This window comes from Mus musculus, chromosome 3 (genome assembly GCF_000001635.26).
Source record: "Mus musculus strain C57BL/6J chromosome 3, GRCm38.p6 C57BL/6J".
Lineage (NCBI taxonomy): Eukaryota > Metazoa > Chordata > Mammalia > Rodentia > Muridae > Mus > Mus musculus.
Genome location: NC_000069.6, coordinates 55,487,731 through 55,504,979, shown reverse-complemented (window position 1 = coordinate 55,504,979; position 17,249 = coordinate 55,487,731). Strand labels below are relative to the sequence as shown.

Genomic DNA, 17,249 nt, shown 5'->3' with positions numbered 1-17,249 from the left:
GCTGGAAGAGTTGAGTGTATTCCTGAAGGGCTATGTTGGGGTGTTGCTACATATCTGGATCCCTGCATTCAGAAGTCTGAGCTAGGAGTAGTCTAGACTGAGCCAGCTTGAGCTATATAGTGAGAGTATATTTATACATGAGAACGCCTTTGCTTGTCAGTCCGATCTGTCACTGTGGGGCCTGCCTTTTACACTTCTCTCAAGTACTGATATTTCCCTAAGTCCAAGGGGGCATGGTGGAAGAAGATAAGAGGCCTGTGTCCAGCAAGCATCATTTTAAGTACACAGAGCTAATGTCTAAGGAGAGGAGTTTTAAATGAAACTCCAAGGACAGAGAGAGAGAGAGAGAGGGAGAGAGAGAGAGAGAGAGAGAGAGAGAGAGAGAGAGAGAGAGAGAGAGAGAGGGCATATGCATTGAATGACCAGAAAGTGACCAAGTTTTCAACACTGAATTTTCAAGAATTTTAAGTCAGCACTTTGAGTCAGGCTAACCATCTCTTTCTCAAAATGCCTTTTGGGTTTGGATTTTTGTTTCAATTTTTCAGTATTTTCGGGCACATAACGGTATCTTGAGGATGGAACATAAATCAAAACACAAAATTGAACTGTTTCATATGCACCTTATGTAAATAGCCTGAAAATATCTGTCCATGGTATTTTTAGCATGCCTGTATTTGACTCCAATCTGTCACAGGTGCAGAATTTTCTATTTGGGATGACATGTGTTGACACTCAAATTTCGGATTTTATTGCACTTGGCTTTGGAAGTTTTCAAATTAGGACAGTTCAATCTATCGACATCTGAAATTTGGAGATGAAAATACCTGCTCCCAGCCCACCCTAGGTCTACTAACCGTGCCAGCTAAAATTATTCATTTTTAGATGCAAAGATACTTTAAAAAAATATGATGTATGTGTACAAAGTTACCACTTTGTTCAGTTTTCATGTCCAGGTCCACGCTGTTCTGTAGCTCATCTGCTGTGCAACGCTGCCCACTATCCATACAGAAGCTGATCTTGGTTTCTCGGGATGGAGAAGCACAAGCTCCATTCCTCCTGCCTCTGAGTCCTAGGCTTCCTCTAAGGTTGGACTTGACCAATGGCCTCTCCATGACGTCCGTTTTGGTCATTGCAAGAGAGACCGAGGCTGAGCTCTCCTCCCTCTGATTAATCAGTCACTTAATTCACTGATTTATACACTGCTCATTTACTGAATGCATTGGACCCCTGGATGTGTACTGATGTACCCAGTACATCACACGATGTGGGAATTGATGACATGGCAACTAAATGGGCAGAAGTCAGTGGCTTGGAGAGATGGCTCAGTGATTAAGAGCACGGACTGCTCTTGCAGAGGACCTGGGTTCAGTTCCCAGCAACCACAAGTCCAATTCCAGGCAAACGCACATATGCATAAAAAAGATTTGTAAAAATGGACAAAAATTCTAGCCCTCAGAGAATTTGCATTCTAGTGGGAGAGTTTGGAAATTAATTGCATAAGCAAGACTTGATTTCCTACCTACATATGTTTATTTAGGTATATGGATATAGATGGACAGTTATATGATATGAAGGAGGGACATGAGGGTGTGCATTCTGGTTTGATTGATTGTTTGTTTGTTGAGACTAAGAGCACACATTGTACATAACACAGAAAAGTAGAGGAGAAGGACAAGGCCAGGGGACAAGGTAAAGAGGATTAGGTGATCCAGGTAAAAGTTAAGGGCTGCAGTTGAAAAAAGTGGCCAGAAGAGGCTTCACTGAGAGGGTGACATTCAATCAAAACCCCTGTAAGCAAACAATGATCCTGTGTAAAAACTGGAGATGCAAAAAAAAAAAAAAAAAAAAAAAAAAAATACTGGACTGGCAAAAGGGTAGAGGCTCCAGGACAAGCAGTTTGTGGAATGATTGAGCCCTTATGTCTGTGAAATCTTGGGAAACCAGTAATTCTACCTGCCTGTGTCCCGATGTCACACTCTTAACATTAGTCTCTTCGTATATAATAATTCAATTAGAGGTAACACTTCCATTAAGGCTCCAGGCTCCAAGGAACAGGGCAGCAATAGACTCTTACCTTAGCAGAATCTGACACATTGTCCCAATACGGAGATGGAAAGTCCACTTGGCCCATCAAGATCTGGTCAAAAAGCACCTCCTGGTCATCCCCACTTCTGTGCAGACAAACAAGAGAATCGTGGGTGAGTGCCCGCTTAGCCACCCCTGCCATCCTCGTGCACTAGAGTGCTCTTGAACCTTTAAAATGCACAGTGTACTGTTTTTTAAGCCACTGAAAATGAGAGTATGAAACTGTTTTGGTAAATTAACAAAGAATGAGGTTAAAAACCATGTGAGGAAGATTTATGGAAAGCTTGTCAATTAGCAAACATCATGGAAAAAAGAATGGGAATCCCAAGTGGGGCTCTTGGGTTGCCTGCTGCTGCAGGCTCCATCGTGTGAGAAGGGCAGATCGATCACTCAGAGAATAGAGACCTGATTTGTTGGTGCCCAATAAAACATTGCTGCCCATACCCACGGAACGGAGGGAAGCCACACAGCAGGATATAAGTGATCACGCCAGCTGCCCAGATGTCCACCTTGAGGCCATATCTGGAAAAAAAAAAGTGATGTTGGAGTTAGCAAAGTCAGCCAGGACAAATTATGCAGCTAAAATGCATGACTTCTGCTGCAAGTCCAAAGAGACCAAACAAACTTTTAAAACATCTGACAACTAGACTAAAGACTCACTTTCCCTAACAAAGAGTGCTTTAATGGTTGGAGAGTATGTTGTACAAGCTGCCAAGGGAGGGAAGCAACCAACAGCCCTACCTGCCTGTGATGCCCATGAAGCACAGCAATGATCCGCTTGTCCAGAGAGCCTAAGGGTGCAGCAGTGGCACGCCCATCTTAGTGGTAACCAACAGCTCTTTAATTGGATTTAAGGCCTGATCAACAGGATGGAAATTATGCCAGCTACCCAGGGCTAGTGAGGCCATGTCTCTAGGAGAGAACCCATTACTGCCACTTAACTAAATCAGAACAATTCCTAACTGCATTCTAATTACTTGTCCTTATGTCTACCTCTCACCAAAGACACTTCTTGCAATGGAAACAGAGACCATTGCAGAAAACCACAACCAGCCAAAACGAACAGAACAACAGGTCATGGGATAAGCAGATCTAATGGATTCTTATACAAACCATGCGTCCAAAGCTCCCGTAACACCATGAAAAGGGGGGAGAGAGAGTGTAAGAGCCAGATCCAAAGCTCCCGTAACACCATGAAAGGGGGGAGAGAGAGTGTAAGAGCCAGATCCAAAGCTCCCGTAACACCATGAAAAGGGGGGAGAGAGAGTGTAAGAGCCAGATCCAAAGCTCCCGTAACACCATGAAAAGGGGGGAGAGAGAGTGTAAGAGCCAGATCCAAAGCTCCCGTAACACCATGAAAGGGGGGAGAGAGAGTGTAAGAGCCAGATCCAAAGCTCCCGTAACACCATGAAAGGGGGGAGAGAGAGTGTAAGAGCCAGATCCAAAGCTCCCGTAACACCATGAAAGGGGGGGAGAGTGTAAGAGCCAGATCCAAAGCTCCCGTAACACCATGAAAAGGGGGGAGAGAGAGTGTAAGAGCCAGATCCAAAGCTCCCGTAACACCATGAAAGGGGGGGAGAGTGTAAGAGCCAGATCCAAAGCTCCCATAACACCATGAAAGGGGGGGAGAGTGTAAGAGCCAGAGGTCTAGGAAATCTGCTATGTGAGTCTCCTAGAGTTTGATCAGGAAGCTTCACCCATGACCCTCAACAATACAGCTACTTAAACAAGACCTGGGTAATGGGGAAGAGACAAATCTTAAGTGGCCCCAGCTCTAGACAAAGAGCCATAGGCAAACAAGAAATACTGAAATGTGAGAAAAGAGAATTGGTCTTTCCAAGGAGTGAGTATCCTTTGGTTATCCAATAGCAAATGGGCACCCCTGAAATCATATACCTACAAGCAACAATAAACTGACCCATCAGAGGTTGTGTATGTATATTAAGTATATTATGTGTATTATGTGTGTGTGTGTAATAATAACAAATAGAGGCCATGAATTACAGAGGGGATGGAGGAATGAGACCGTCTGGAGGTAAGAAGGGGAAGGGGGAACATCACATACTTTAACTTTTAAAAGTTAAGTAAAAATGACGTCACATACATGTTATTATCTGCAAAAGGGAAACAAAGCAAACTAGCACTGAAAGCTCTGGCTGCTTTGCAGAGGTTTCCAGGTTCTGTTCCCAGCACCTGCATGACAGCTCACTCCCCTTCCAATCCAAGGCAGAGGCATTCATTTCATTCTGCACCAGCAAATATCCAGTGGCCAATCCTCAGAGGCTCAGGACATTTGTTTTCCTTAGAGGAGTAGTAGCTCTCTAAGATGACTAAAATAGGGTCAGGACATAGAGCTAGGTGAGAAAAATGACCAAGGTGACTTTATTACAGGATACAATGGTATCTGGTTCTTTTATATTTAAAAGTGATTTAATTACTATTGCTGTATGTTTGTCCACTTATCTGGACATTTATTAGAAATTTTATGGTTAATAGCTGTTTTACCTTAGCCCTTTAGCAGAGACCAAGTGTAAGCTTTAAACAAAATGACAGTCATTGGCATTGGGAAGACAAAGGAAATTTGCTGAACAAGTGAGAGAAAGGGGTGGTGGAGAGAGAGAGAGAGAGAGAGAGAGAGAGCGAGCTCATTCTGTCCAAGTGGGACAGCTCTTTAATGACTTGTATCCTTTTGCAAGCTCTAAAGTATGGGGGGACGGGACACTCACCCAGTCTCTGCAATGATTTCTGGAGCCACATATGTTGGGGTGCCACAGACTGTGTACAGGGGGCCGTCGACAATTGTGGCCAGGCCAAAGTCACCCAACTTGAGTGACTTACTGCCATCCTGGTGCTCATACACCTAAAGGGAAAGTTACAAAGCCTAAGTGTCATAAAGTCAAGAGTGCTGCAGTTTATGTTTGATGTAAATGAAGTAACAAACGCGCGCGCACACACACACACACACACAAACTAAATATAGAACGAATGGAAATGGGAATGTGGGGTCATATTTATTATATGTGGGAAGTGAAGGGCTTCATGGTGGTTTGTATAACAAGTCCATTAAAAATACACATGAAGACCAAACACTGAAATAACATAGTGTTGTCATTTCACCCTTTGATTATCTGTATTTGATGTTTTCCACAAAGCTCAGAAAGCCTCTAGCTTCGAATCTACCAGTCATGAAAATAGTTACTTCATTTCCACATGTGAGACTATTTAAGCATGCCACCCTTCAGTAATAGAACACAACATTCACGCGGATATTAAAATCCTTTATTTTTAGTGCCCTGCATTTCCAACAGGATCTATTTATATTCCTATTAATAATTGAAAAGCATGTTAATATTTCATGTCACCTGTGGCAATTTGGAAAGGTTTATTGAGTGTAGCGTTAGCACTCGGTCAGCTTTCCTTATTAAGGCCGTGAGTTTCCAGTCTTCCTACCAACAAGCCAAACAAGCGTTCTCATGACCCTTAGGCAAATATGTAAGCTCCATTAATGCTAGCCCGAGACCAACCCAGGAGGATATGCTTTGAAAAGCAGCCCAAACAACTTCATTGGTTTCAGAGGACAAAAGGGCAGGCAAAAGGTGCTTTCTCCTGAAATCAGTAAGCTGAAGACAGTCACAATACAACCTTGTTTCCAGATTTCAAGAGATCCTCCTAAGAAATAGTCAAGTTTTCCACATTCATCAAAATAGTTTACCCATCAAGTTGAGGCTTGCATGGCTCCTGTTATCAGTCTGCGGTCATCTGTTACTTGCTGAAGCTGAATGGGCCTCTTGCACAGCAAGATGCATCTCCAAGTATCAGGAGCATCACTACTGTGTGCATGCTACATCTTTCTGCTTTTGCATTCCACTGAAGCATCTGGGCAGATGTTTGGCTAGCTCCACTGCAGCATCAGCAATGACCAATTGAGCTGACTGTTTTGGCAGAGGCAGATCTACTTCGATAGAGAGACTGTTTTTTTTTTTTTTGTTTTTTGTTTTTTTCTTCTTGGAAATGATTTGTCTACATCTGTGCACACTCATAATGTGGACTCTTTGTCTCTAGGGCTCTGGATCCTGATCAAGTTTGGGTTGCCCTTGGGTAGGCATCCAAAGTCTTAGCCTTGCAGTGGGACTGCCAGGGCAAAAGCAGCCATGTGTCCAGTTGTCCTCTGGGGTGGACATTATCTTCTCTACTTAATGAAGCAACTGTGCAAGGTAAAGTTAGCACTTTGAGGCACTAGCTGTGAGACACTGTAGTATTCTCAGACTAAATGCTCTCAAGCCAGCTTAAACTTTATTGTGCCCGCTGTTCTGGTCATGCAAACAATACGCAAATGTTTTTCATGAAAGGAAATTCGAGATGGGAATGTCGAGATTGGCTGTCTAGTTCATTTCCCATATAGACCAGAGCTGTTTACTCCCTGAATTCCTCTTTGCTATCAATAACTTTTCTAAATTGCAAAATGCCTTCTTGCTTTGATGTTCTGTGGGGTCTGAGCATTCACGATGTGTACTTTGTGAGGCTGAGCAGATTTTGATATATCCAACCTCATTTATACAGGAAGCTTCCCACCCCTAAACACAGTATCTGTATCACCTAACGTTATTCAAAAGTTTGACAAAACCAGATGTTAGAGTGCCCAGTCACCAGAGGCCTCTTGTGGTTCTAAATATGATCCTATAACTTCCTCACGAGAAGGGAGTTACTAATGATTGCCATTTTAATAGGAATTCTGCCTAGCCACATATAAATTATATTTAATGTGGATGAATAATATAGTCCAAGGTAAGGAAAATGTAAGGACCAGGGTTCAACCCCCAGCATGGCAAAAAGCCAATAGGCAAAAGACAAAAATACAAAATACAAAATACAAAACACTACACAAAATAATTAAGGCATCCTTTAAAATATTAATAATACTTCCCAAAATAGCAGTTAAATATTTTGAAGCTATAATTGTGTATTCCTTTTTTACTTCTTTAGTCACATATATGTGGAACATCCTCCCTAACATTTTTCAGTCTTTAAAAATGGTTTAATAGAATTTCCATGAGTATAAAGAGACTCAAGCTGTATGAAGGCAGTCATATACAAAAGAGCTTATAGCCAACGGCCACATCCATGTAACTGAAAACCGTTCAAGACACGAGTCCTCTGCAAACGTTTCAACCAAAAGTTTTTGCAGGTGAGCGAATATATGACCAGGCCTCTAGTTGGAATTTTGTTTAACTTATTGTCAGGCAGGGCAGGAAACAAGACTACTTTGGGGGCTTTTCTTTGTCAGCACTGTGGTCGAAGGAAGGGGATACACCGGTGTTCTCTTCCAATGGGAGTGCCCCTTTCTTACATGGCATACTGAGCCCTCTCACAAATGGGGCTCATCAGGAGTGCCAGTGTTAACCATAGGACATTCACCCTCATCTCTCATGGCAGATGTTGTGGACAGACCTGTGCGCCAGTGAGACCACGTGCATATGTAATCAAAACTTTGTGTTTTGTTTGTTTGTTTGTGGTGCATGTGTGTACAACATACATTTCCAAAACTATCTCTACACACTCTTCCCAGGGCAGTTCTAAATTCACGTGGAACCAAGATTTTAACTAAAAGTCAGAAAGCATGCAGGTTGCTCACAAATTCTCATTTGAGATACTGAATCCCAGGGATGGAGAAATGGCTCAGTCATTAAAAGCACTTTCTCTTTTTCCAGAAGGACCCAAGTTCAGTTCCTAGCACACGTATTTATCTTGTGGCTCACAACTTGTAACTCCAGTTCCCAGGGACCTGACACCCTCTTCTGGCCCCCATGGCTTGTCTGAACACACGTACTTAAAAGCAGAATGTTTAAAGTTGCACAAAAATAAAATACAAACTTATTAAAGAATCGGCAAATCTCAGAACGAAATATGAGGTTATGTTTGGGCAGGGTGTTAGCAGGCTGCAAGTACAGAGCCTGACACCCTAACTCACTGAGCCAGGTTCTGGTCGAGGGAAAGCGTTTTGCCACTACTGTATGTTAAAGCCTCTATAAAACATGACCCACACGTTTAGTGGGAGCACATTAATTGTCAGTCAAGGAGTTCGCAACATGAGGTATAATTTAACGTTCATCCCAGGCCCCTTAAATACCATAGCTGTTCCCCCACATTTTAAACACCGAGGGGCTATTAAAAAGACGGGGATTAGTGCAAATTACCCAACATGTAGTGCGCTCCCTGCTTTAACTAAGCAATAAAACTGTGTGATTGTACAACACTAATTGAATGCAGCTACACATAATTGTGGGCTGCCATATGTATCCTATTACCGTAAAGACTGTTAGTGTTTTGTAAGCTAGCCTTGTGATCATTGCAGATGGCCCCAGTCAGAGGAGTTGTTCTCTTGGGTTTATTATATGGCCATAAAGACATCTCATGACTTGACAGACTAAATGTGTCAAATGACAACGATTATGAAAAAGGTTTCAATTAGAAGCTGAGGGCATGCCCTATTGGGGATCAATATACTGAAAGTTCAGGATATAGATTTGGGGGTGCTGGTATTTGTTTTTGTGTTGGCTGTATCTAGTTAAACAGGAGATGCTTGCACATTTGCTAACGTCCCTTGGATGGAAAGCTGAGACCATTTGGAAAAGTTTCTTTTTGAAAAAAAAATATATATATACTCATAAAACTGCAGCAGGGACCATAAAATATGAAAATTCTCAGATAACCTGAGCCTGGTCAAGTGGTTTCTGAGATTTTCTTCTGGGGGGAGGAAGAGCTGACTGGTAAAACAGATGTGTTAGAATCCGCCCAGTTCTCAGAGTTACTGCAAATTCAAGGCTAGTCCTGCTGAAGCAGTGGCCTGTGAATTGTTAGTAACCACGGAAATAGCTTTCCGCAGAGGGACACAGTAGGAGCTAACAATGATTTCACCAAATAGACTTGACAAAGTGGCGTGAAATGGGCAAGGCTGTGTGAAGGGGTCAGTTTACCTTTTATTATATATGGAGTCACTTTTAAAAGAGGATAATCCCCCCCAAGCCATGGCAATTGGGGGAAGGGGATAAAGCCCTCACAATGCTTAAGAAATGGGTTGAATTTAAGTCTTTAATTCTTAAGAAGCAAAGGAGAGCAACACTTAAGTGGGGAATTATTTTGCAAAATGTAGTTTATGACCAGTAATACATTAAACTCCTTGGGAGAAAAGAAACTAAAGCAAATTAAAAAAAAATTATTTCCACATGTCAAATATCTCAGAAACCACAAGTTAAGCAAAATAATGAAGTTGATAAGAACTTGATACAGGCCAGACAGAAGTAAGCAATGGGAGAGATTTCAATATTAAGAGAAATAAAATCTCTTGTCCAAGCATGTCACGGGTGATACCCAGGAAGAGAAAGATGTGAACGGAAACCCCAGGAAACCTGATTCTTACTCCCAATTTAAAATCGTCATGAAGTTATCTGACACAGCGTCCATACAGCTGCAGCGGCACATTCCAGATCCTAGGAATAGGATTTTTGCCCAGACCAAGGGAACTTAATATTACAGCAATTCTAAAAAAATTTCATTACGTTTTGGTCACACAATTAATAGCTCATATATTGCAGGAAAAAAATATTAGGAAAGTCAGACTACTACAAATGAAAAGTAATTGAACCCATCTAGAGTCCTCACACGGGAATGTCTGTTGTAAACAGTATGGGTTATAGACTTCCAGAACTTTCTTAGTTTTCTTCTACTTCTTATGTGTGTTGCCTGGGGACCAAATACGTTGCACCTGGTGTCCTTCTATCCATGGCCTCTAGAGTGTCTCTCACTGTATTCTCTGTCTCTAGCAATGCTATGGATCTCACACCTCAATGGATTTATCTGGGGTTTGGGAGTCTTGGGTTTGAGACAGAAGGACATCCCTTATCTCCTGAGTCTAGTGTTGTCTTGCATGGAAACTATGGGGTCACCTAATACAAAAGAACCCTGACAGAGGGTGAGCCATCTACTGAGAACAATGAGAAGGGCACATACATGCTGCAAGATAGAACAATGTGGAGCTGTGAAAGCGAGCGTTTGGGCAGGGGCTTCTGAGAGAGAGAGTTCCCCACCAAGAGAGTCAGAGTTTCAGGAAAACTACCTTTATCTTCAGGGTACTCTGGAGTTAGGGAGGAAAAAAATGGTTTAAGCATATACATTTAAAAAAATAAAAACAATCTGTTTACTTTATAGCCTAATAAAACCATTGACTTAGTTATATTTTTGCCAATAAAGACTAAATTTTGTCTGTATGTAGTTTTTTTTTTAAGACCCATCAGGTCTGGAAGAAGTAGTAGGTGTGACGATGTGCTCTGTTGCCGCGGTATTTTGCCATCTGCTGGTCACCTCTGAGAACTTCATGCATTAGGTTCTTTGCCATTTAAAAATGTTATTTTTTAAAATTGTTTGACGATTTCATGCAATGTGCAAGATGTGTTTTGATCAAGCCTACCTCCTATTATCTCTCCTTTAACTTCTTCCCCTACCTAACCCCTACTTTCCCCTGCCAATTCCATGTGTTCTTTTCAGAAAAGCTACTGAGTTCACTTGCTGATACCTGCATGGGTATAGGGTATAATGTATTGGTGCGTTTGGCTTCCCAGGACCTGCATCACTGAATAAAACTGACTGCCTACTCCAGCAGTCATCAACTGCTGAAATCTCCTCAGATAGGGGTGAGATTTCAGGAGCCCATTGCATGCTGGGATTTTGGCTGGCTTGGTCAGGTGCAGATCTTGCGCATGGAGTCCCAGCCACTGTATGTGCAGGTATGCAATGGTCCTACCTACCTAGTCCAACAAATAGGTTTCATAGCTTTGGGTTTTGAAATAGTCCCTTTAGTCATAATCTGTCTTGCAGCATGCATGCATACTAGTCTTGATGCAGGAGTGAGGCTGGGGAATTATTGTACCTTCTCTCCTCTCAGACACATTTGTACTGGAGCAAACCATGTAACTGAGGGGTTGAGAAATGGCCTGAGCCCCTCTGTCCTCCATTCTTTAATGAAGCACCTCACATTCTCACGCTTGTCTCACCCACTCTGTACCCATCCACTTGATGATTATGCACCGGGTTTGATGCCAAGTAAAGCAAACCAACACATGAAGGACATAGAGGGAAAAATGTTAAAGTTGATGAAAAATAAATCTATAAGTCGTCCGCTGTCAGTTCTCACCTAAAGTGTATCAGAACCCACTGCAACAGGGGAGGCCGTATTTTCTCATTAAAGTACTGTGACCTTATCAGACACAGTTAAATCACTCATTTGCATAATCAGTACAGATCTTTAAAGCAATGCTACATTTTAATGTTTGTGCTGTGAGACTTAAAAGTAAAGTAGACCCAGAATTCTGTATACCCAGTTAGACTACATAGAATGAAGTCTGTATTTGACATTTATAGAAAAACAAAAACATCACCGTGCTAACTAAAAACTCTCAATCACAGATTTGATCAGCCAAGGCCTTGTTAGCAATGTAACAATTCAGACAGATTTGGGGGTCTCTCTGTGAAAGCGGAAAGCGGAATGGAGAAGGAGGCATTTGTATGAATTTGTTAAGTTTCCTTGTAGCGAGTTAACACGTTCAAAATTGTATACTAACTTTACTGAGACACTTTTCTAAAATAATCTCATAGATCTATGTTTTGTCATAAAACAGAAAAAAAAACGTATCTGGGTGAATAGTAAAAATGTTAAAACACCGACAATAAAAGATAAGAAAATACGGCATTTTCCTGTGTATAATGTTACCGTGAGGTGGTTTTAATTTTTTGGCTACATGTAAAAGGGATATAAAAAGCAAAGGGCTTGACGGATATGTATCTCTTCGTCTTCATGAAATTCCTGTGGAGGAGGTTTGGGGAAATTAAAGAGCTGTTCAAGTTTACAAAAGGAGACAGCATCAGGACCCTGTAGAGTGTAAACTCTGAGCGGGTAAAGTTGTGCCCCTATAATGGTCTTTCCTATGCCTATGGAAAACTCAATAGCATTTCCAATCAAGAGGGATCTCTTGGGTAAATAGAAATGTCACCTTCATCCTGCTAAATGTGTTCTGTTTTTATATTTATTCTGCAACAAGTTTATCCCTCATAAATGTACCGACTCACAGACACTACACTCGGGAAGTGAATATATTAGTTTCCTGTGTAGATGTAAAAAAAAAAAAAAACTATTATGAATGGCTGCAATAGTTTCTTTATATACTTCAAATCAAATCAGAAAAGGGAGAGAAAAAGGGGAGAGAATATATATATATATATATATGTATATATATATATATATATATTCTCTTTCATTTAAGTTAAAGTATGTTCCAATGAGCAGGGTGTTTTAAAATATCCTGCAAATTATAGTTTCGAAAGAAAGCACACTGCTCTATACAGTTATAACATAGAAGTTATTTACAGAACTAGATAATGGTCTGGTGTGGAACTGATAAACAATGGATGCCTCAAAAGTGTACAGCGAAGGAAAATGAAGCCTTATTGTCTAATCACTGAGGTTTGGAGCATAGAGAAGTTACTTAACAAAGACCCACTTGTAAACCTGTTCCCATGAGGCACTGCTACATGAAGCAGGATACAGGAGTAATGACTGTGGATGACGGAAAATTGCTGCAGTTCACGGAGGCAGCTAAGCAGAAGAGAATGTTTAGGCTGCTACAGAGATTCGGAATTTGAGGTGCAATTAAGTCAGACCCCTGCCATTTGACCTCAGCGGCTTCAAGATTACCAATGTAATTGCAGTGAGCTAATTGTGTGTGTATTTACTTCTTGAATGCCCGTCTTTGATGATTGAATGTCAACTCCATGAAAGAATGTATCTAGTTCCCTGGCATGGGACCTGACCCACAGTGGCTCTTGATTAGTCTCCCCCTAACTCAGAGCCCACTGAAGTCTAGGGGCATTGTGAGTTGGAACTCAGTGGAGATCCGGAGTTTTCTACACATATAGTATTTTATAACCTTGGGCAAGTCATTTAAATTCTAGGTACCCAGTGTCTTGACCAATCAATTGGAGGAGTTAAGGAATTTACTCCATATGATGGCAGTGGGTTTTAAACAAGATACTGGGTATTTTTAAAGGCCCTTCATATGAGGCTGAACGTGTAAGTGATTCTCTACAGTAGCAGGCCTCGCCACCTTTTATTTGTGAAGTGGGAGCTAAGATATTTTATTTTATTTAAACATTTTTTTGAGACAGGGTCTCACTATATTTCCTTGGCTGTCCTGGAACTCACAAAGTAGACCAAGCTGGCCCCTAACCCACAGAGATCCACCTGCCCCTGCCTCTGCTTCCCCAGTGCTGGCATTAAAGGTGTGGGTTATCTGTCTGGCACTCACATTCATTCTGATTGCCCCAGGCAGCTGGCTGTCGTGTGGTATGGATTTCAGTATCTGGCCACCGGGCAGCAATTTCTGATACATTAAGGCCCAGAAATCTGGGTTTTAAATATTCCCAGAAAAGAAAAACAAAAAAGAGAAAAAAGACCATTTTGGGGTAGATAGGAGAAAAATCATTTTTATTTATAATTAAGTTTCTAGCCTGAAGAATCAGTAAAATGTAGGCTACTCTGTGTTTCCCAGAATAGCTCCTCTTGCCTCGTTTCTGCTTCTATGTGGACTACCTGTACAGCTGGTAGGCCTGGGAAGGACCCTCATTTGTTGGCATGGAAAACCCAGACGGCAAAGCAAATAGTTTTAAAGAAAAGAAAGACACCAGGACTTTAGGGCTTGTCTCTGCTTGGTTTTGTTTAGACAGGGTCAAGTAGCCCAGGCTGGCCTTGAACTCCTCGTGTAGCCAAGGATGTCTTTCAATATCTGGTTGTCTTGTTTTTCTATCTACCAAGTGCTGTTGTTACTGACTTGTGCCAAGAATTTTATGCAAGTTTTATGCAAGGCTGGACCAGAACTCTTGACTTCATGACTGCTGGGCAAATACTTTACTAATTGAGCCACGGGCCAGTCACTAGCTAGTTTCTAAGATCTGTCTTTTTCATGATTGCTTTTGTGCTGATGTGATAACATCTATTTCTTCTGGTTCAGTTCCCTTTGGCTTTAGATAGTATCATTAAAATGCAAAACTGGATAGTAAAAGAAATACTGGTGGATGGGGTCATGGCTTGCTGTGCCCTTTACTTACTGGGTCCTCAGCACCTACATGAAACCTAGGGATGATTGAACATGCCTACAATCCCAGAACAGGGGCGGCAAAGACAGGCAGATACCTGGGATTTGCTGCTGGTAGCTCAACTAGACTTGCTGAATTGGTAAAGGTGGGTTCTGGTTTCATTGAGAGACTGCCACAAAAAGTAAGGTGGAATCTAGAAAGGAAGACACTGGATGTACCACTAGAGTGGACCTCAATATCTTTCAATATCTGGACCTCAGGTCATTGTTCAAACACACCCATGTCTGTTCACACATGTGGACATACACATGAGCACCCCTCTCCCCTCTAAACACAAGGGTCTCCTTCTCTTATAGGAGAAGAATAAAAGTGCAGCGGTGGAAGTCACTAGCCAGCCTTTGGTTGTTTTTCAGAACTTTGTTCCCATTCCTGTGCCTGTAATGTATTTGCTAAGAAGTCTAGTGTTCTTGAGGGAATGCAAACTATCATAGATCACCTTAAAGAGAAACTGAGAATAGCAGAAATGAGCCTGAAAGGCAAACAGTTGGAAAGAAAGAAAGAAAGAAAGAAAGAAAGAAAGAAAGAAAGAAAGAAAGAAAGAAAGAAAGAAAGAAAGAAAGAGGATGGAAGGAAGGAAGGAAGAGAGGAAAAGAAAGGAAAAGAAAAGAAAGGAAAGAAAGGAAAAGAAAAAGAAAGGAAAGGAAAGGAAAGGAAAGGAAAGGAAAGGAAAGGAAAGGAAAGGAAAGGAAAGGAAAGGAAAGGAAAGGAAAGAAAGAAAAAGGGCAGAAATGTTCATAATGTTCATTCATTAGGGAGGGCTTGGGAGTTAAGATGCCTGAGGATGGCTCCCCTCTTACCAGCAGATTCTCTGGCTTGATGTCACGGTGGACGATGTTCAGGCTGTGCAGGTATTTGATGGCGCTGGCCAGGTTGTACAGCATCCCGCTGGCATCTCTCTCTGTGTATTTGCTAGTGGAGGTGATGGCATCGAAAAGGTCTCCACCCTGGAAGAGAGCAGCTGGGTGAGTGGGAAAGTGACAGATGGACCTGTAGGCTGCCCATGGAGGAAACTGACAAACCAGAGAGGCTATAAAGAGTGGATCAGAATTTGGGGCTTTCTAAGGACTTTTTCTGCTACTGTCTTTCAAAAGATCAAAAGACTTGTTGGTGATTTCTCTCTTCAGTATGAAAGCTATTGACATTTTTCTCCTGAGCTTAAAAAAGAGCAGAGCAACGGGACCTGACAGCAGACATGTGCTTCTCTTCATGGCCCCCTTTTCAGGGAAGAGGAGGTGGATCAGTGCCCCAGCTGAGAAGCCTCCTGTGGGGGACTCGGGTGACATGTGCTACCTGCCACACACCAACTGCTAGCTGAGATGCAAATTCATAGTCCTAAAACTCCCTCAGGTAACGCTGCGTTCCCATCTTTAACAGAATGTTCTCGTGCCTGTGAAATTAGTAAGACACGTGTGGAACACACTCTCTCTTTCTCTCGAGCTTGCTCTCTCTCTCTCTCTCTCTCTCTCTCTCTCTCTCTTTGATTTGCTACATTTAGCTACCTTGAAGTGGGTGTTGAGCTTTCTTTTTCAATAATGTGTTTCTCTGTAAGAAATGGAAAAACGGGACCCACAACTTTAAAGACAAGAAAGACGGGGAGAGAGGAAGGGGAAGATGGCAGAGAATGCCAAAGACAGTCTTCTGAGTCTATTACTCCTCTGATCTTTTGTTTCCCTGGTTTCTTTTTAACTTATTACTACTTGATCAAACAGTGATTTGGGGCTCAACTTTTAAGTTTGCATTTGAAGTCCTTTCAGAGCTTGGGTGTGCTTTACTAAAAACATCTTTCTTGAATATTGACCAAGCGACAGTTGAGCCCAGAGCCCAAATGCATTCCTATGTCACTATATAGTGACCAACTTAATTTCCCCTTTCAAAACAGCAAAATCAAAACATAGTCCTGTAGGCTGTCAGGTTTCTGGTTTCCCAAATCGTGCTGGGTCTCTGTTCCCCTGTGCAATTTCCTCCCTGAAAACTTCTCTCACTATCGGACAAGCAATGGTTCCTCCACAAACAAACTTAAACAAAATGTTTTCTCCTCTAATTCCTGTTTTTCTCAAAGACCAGGGTGTCACACAGGTATGAAGTTTGTTTCTGAGTCACAGGAGGAGGTGGAATATTATCTGTGGTCTCCTGGGGACCCCCCCCCCACTCTTAGTTATACAGCAAGACAAGACCTGGGTGGTGTGCTGGTCATGTGGGCTCAGGCCTCAAGTCAGTTCTTTCTGGCTCAGACATGACACTCACTCTCTCCCGTAGTTGAGACATTTTAGTTATACAGAGAGAATTCACGAAGGCTGCTCAGTGAGATGACGACTTTGTGTAGTCATCTGATCAGCATACAGTCGACAATCAGACTGAGATCCGTCACCAAATGCCTTTCCCATTCCTAAATTTAACTTATTCACACCTTCCCCACAAAAATCAGCCTATGGGGAATTGTCCAATAAAAATACGGGGATTAATCATATTTTTAATAGCGCACAGCAGGGCAACAGGAATGCATTGAAGCTGTTGGTTTAAAGAGCAATGCCATGGTGAAATTCTATTCTGTGAGCTAGAGACAACATAATTTACAAAGGGATTAAAATAGTGATTTTTATAATAAAATGCGTATATAAAAATTGGAACAAATTAAAGGACTTCTCTTTGATAGAATGATAGTTTAGCATTTTTGACCACAACAACATTGACTTATTCAGTCATCCCTAGCCTCGAATATGACAACAGTAGTTTTTCTTTGGGGGAAAAAAAAAAGAAAAGGAAAGGAAAACGAACTCCACACCTTCACTAATTCCATTACAAGATACAGTTCAGTCGGCACATCCATCTCTTCAATCAGGAGGACAATGTTGGGGTGCTTCACCCTCCGTAGGATGGAGACCTCGTTCTGGATCATGTGCTCCTGTTCAGGGAAGAGATCATTTCAGTAGACACCAAGTTTCTGAGGGACTAACTCAAGAGAG

The 17,249-nt window shown here is 41.8% G+C and overlaps 1 protein-coding gene across 17 annotated transcripts in view; it reads right to left on the bottom strand.

The window, feature by feature from the left end:
- The window catches only part of Dclk1 (doublecortin-like kinase 1), a 296,766-nt gene that overhangs the window by 34,089 nt on the left and 245,428 nt on the right, over positions 1-17,249 (bottom strand). For 16 of the 17 annotated variants that reach the window (XR_003954278.1, XR_003954279.1, XM_017319447.2 and 13 more), the window contains 5 exons: positions 17,069-17,188; positions 15,084-15,230; positions 4,812-4,945; positions 2,530-2,607; positions 2,075-2,171 (listed from right to left, as the gene is read on the bottom strand). Coding sequence is in view for 15 of the 17 variants with exons in the window: in XM_017319447.2 (XP_017174936.1) it covers positions 2,075-2,171; positions 2,530-2,607; positions 4,812-4,945; positions 15,084-15,230; positions 17,069-17,188 (576 nt within the window). In the remaining 2 variants the exon portion in view is untranslated. The remainder of the gene's footprint in view (positions 1-2,074; positions 2,172-2,529; positions 2,608-4,811; positions 4,946-15,083; positions 15,231-17,068; positions 17,189-17,249) is intronic. The other variant, NM_001357475.1, reaches the window with a different exon arrangement.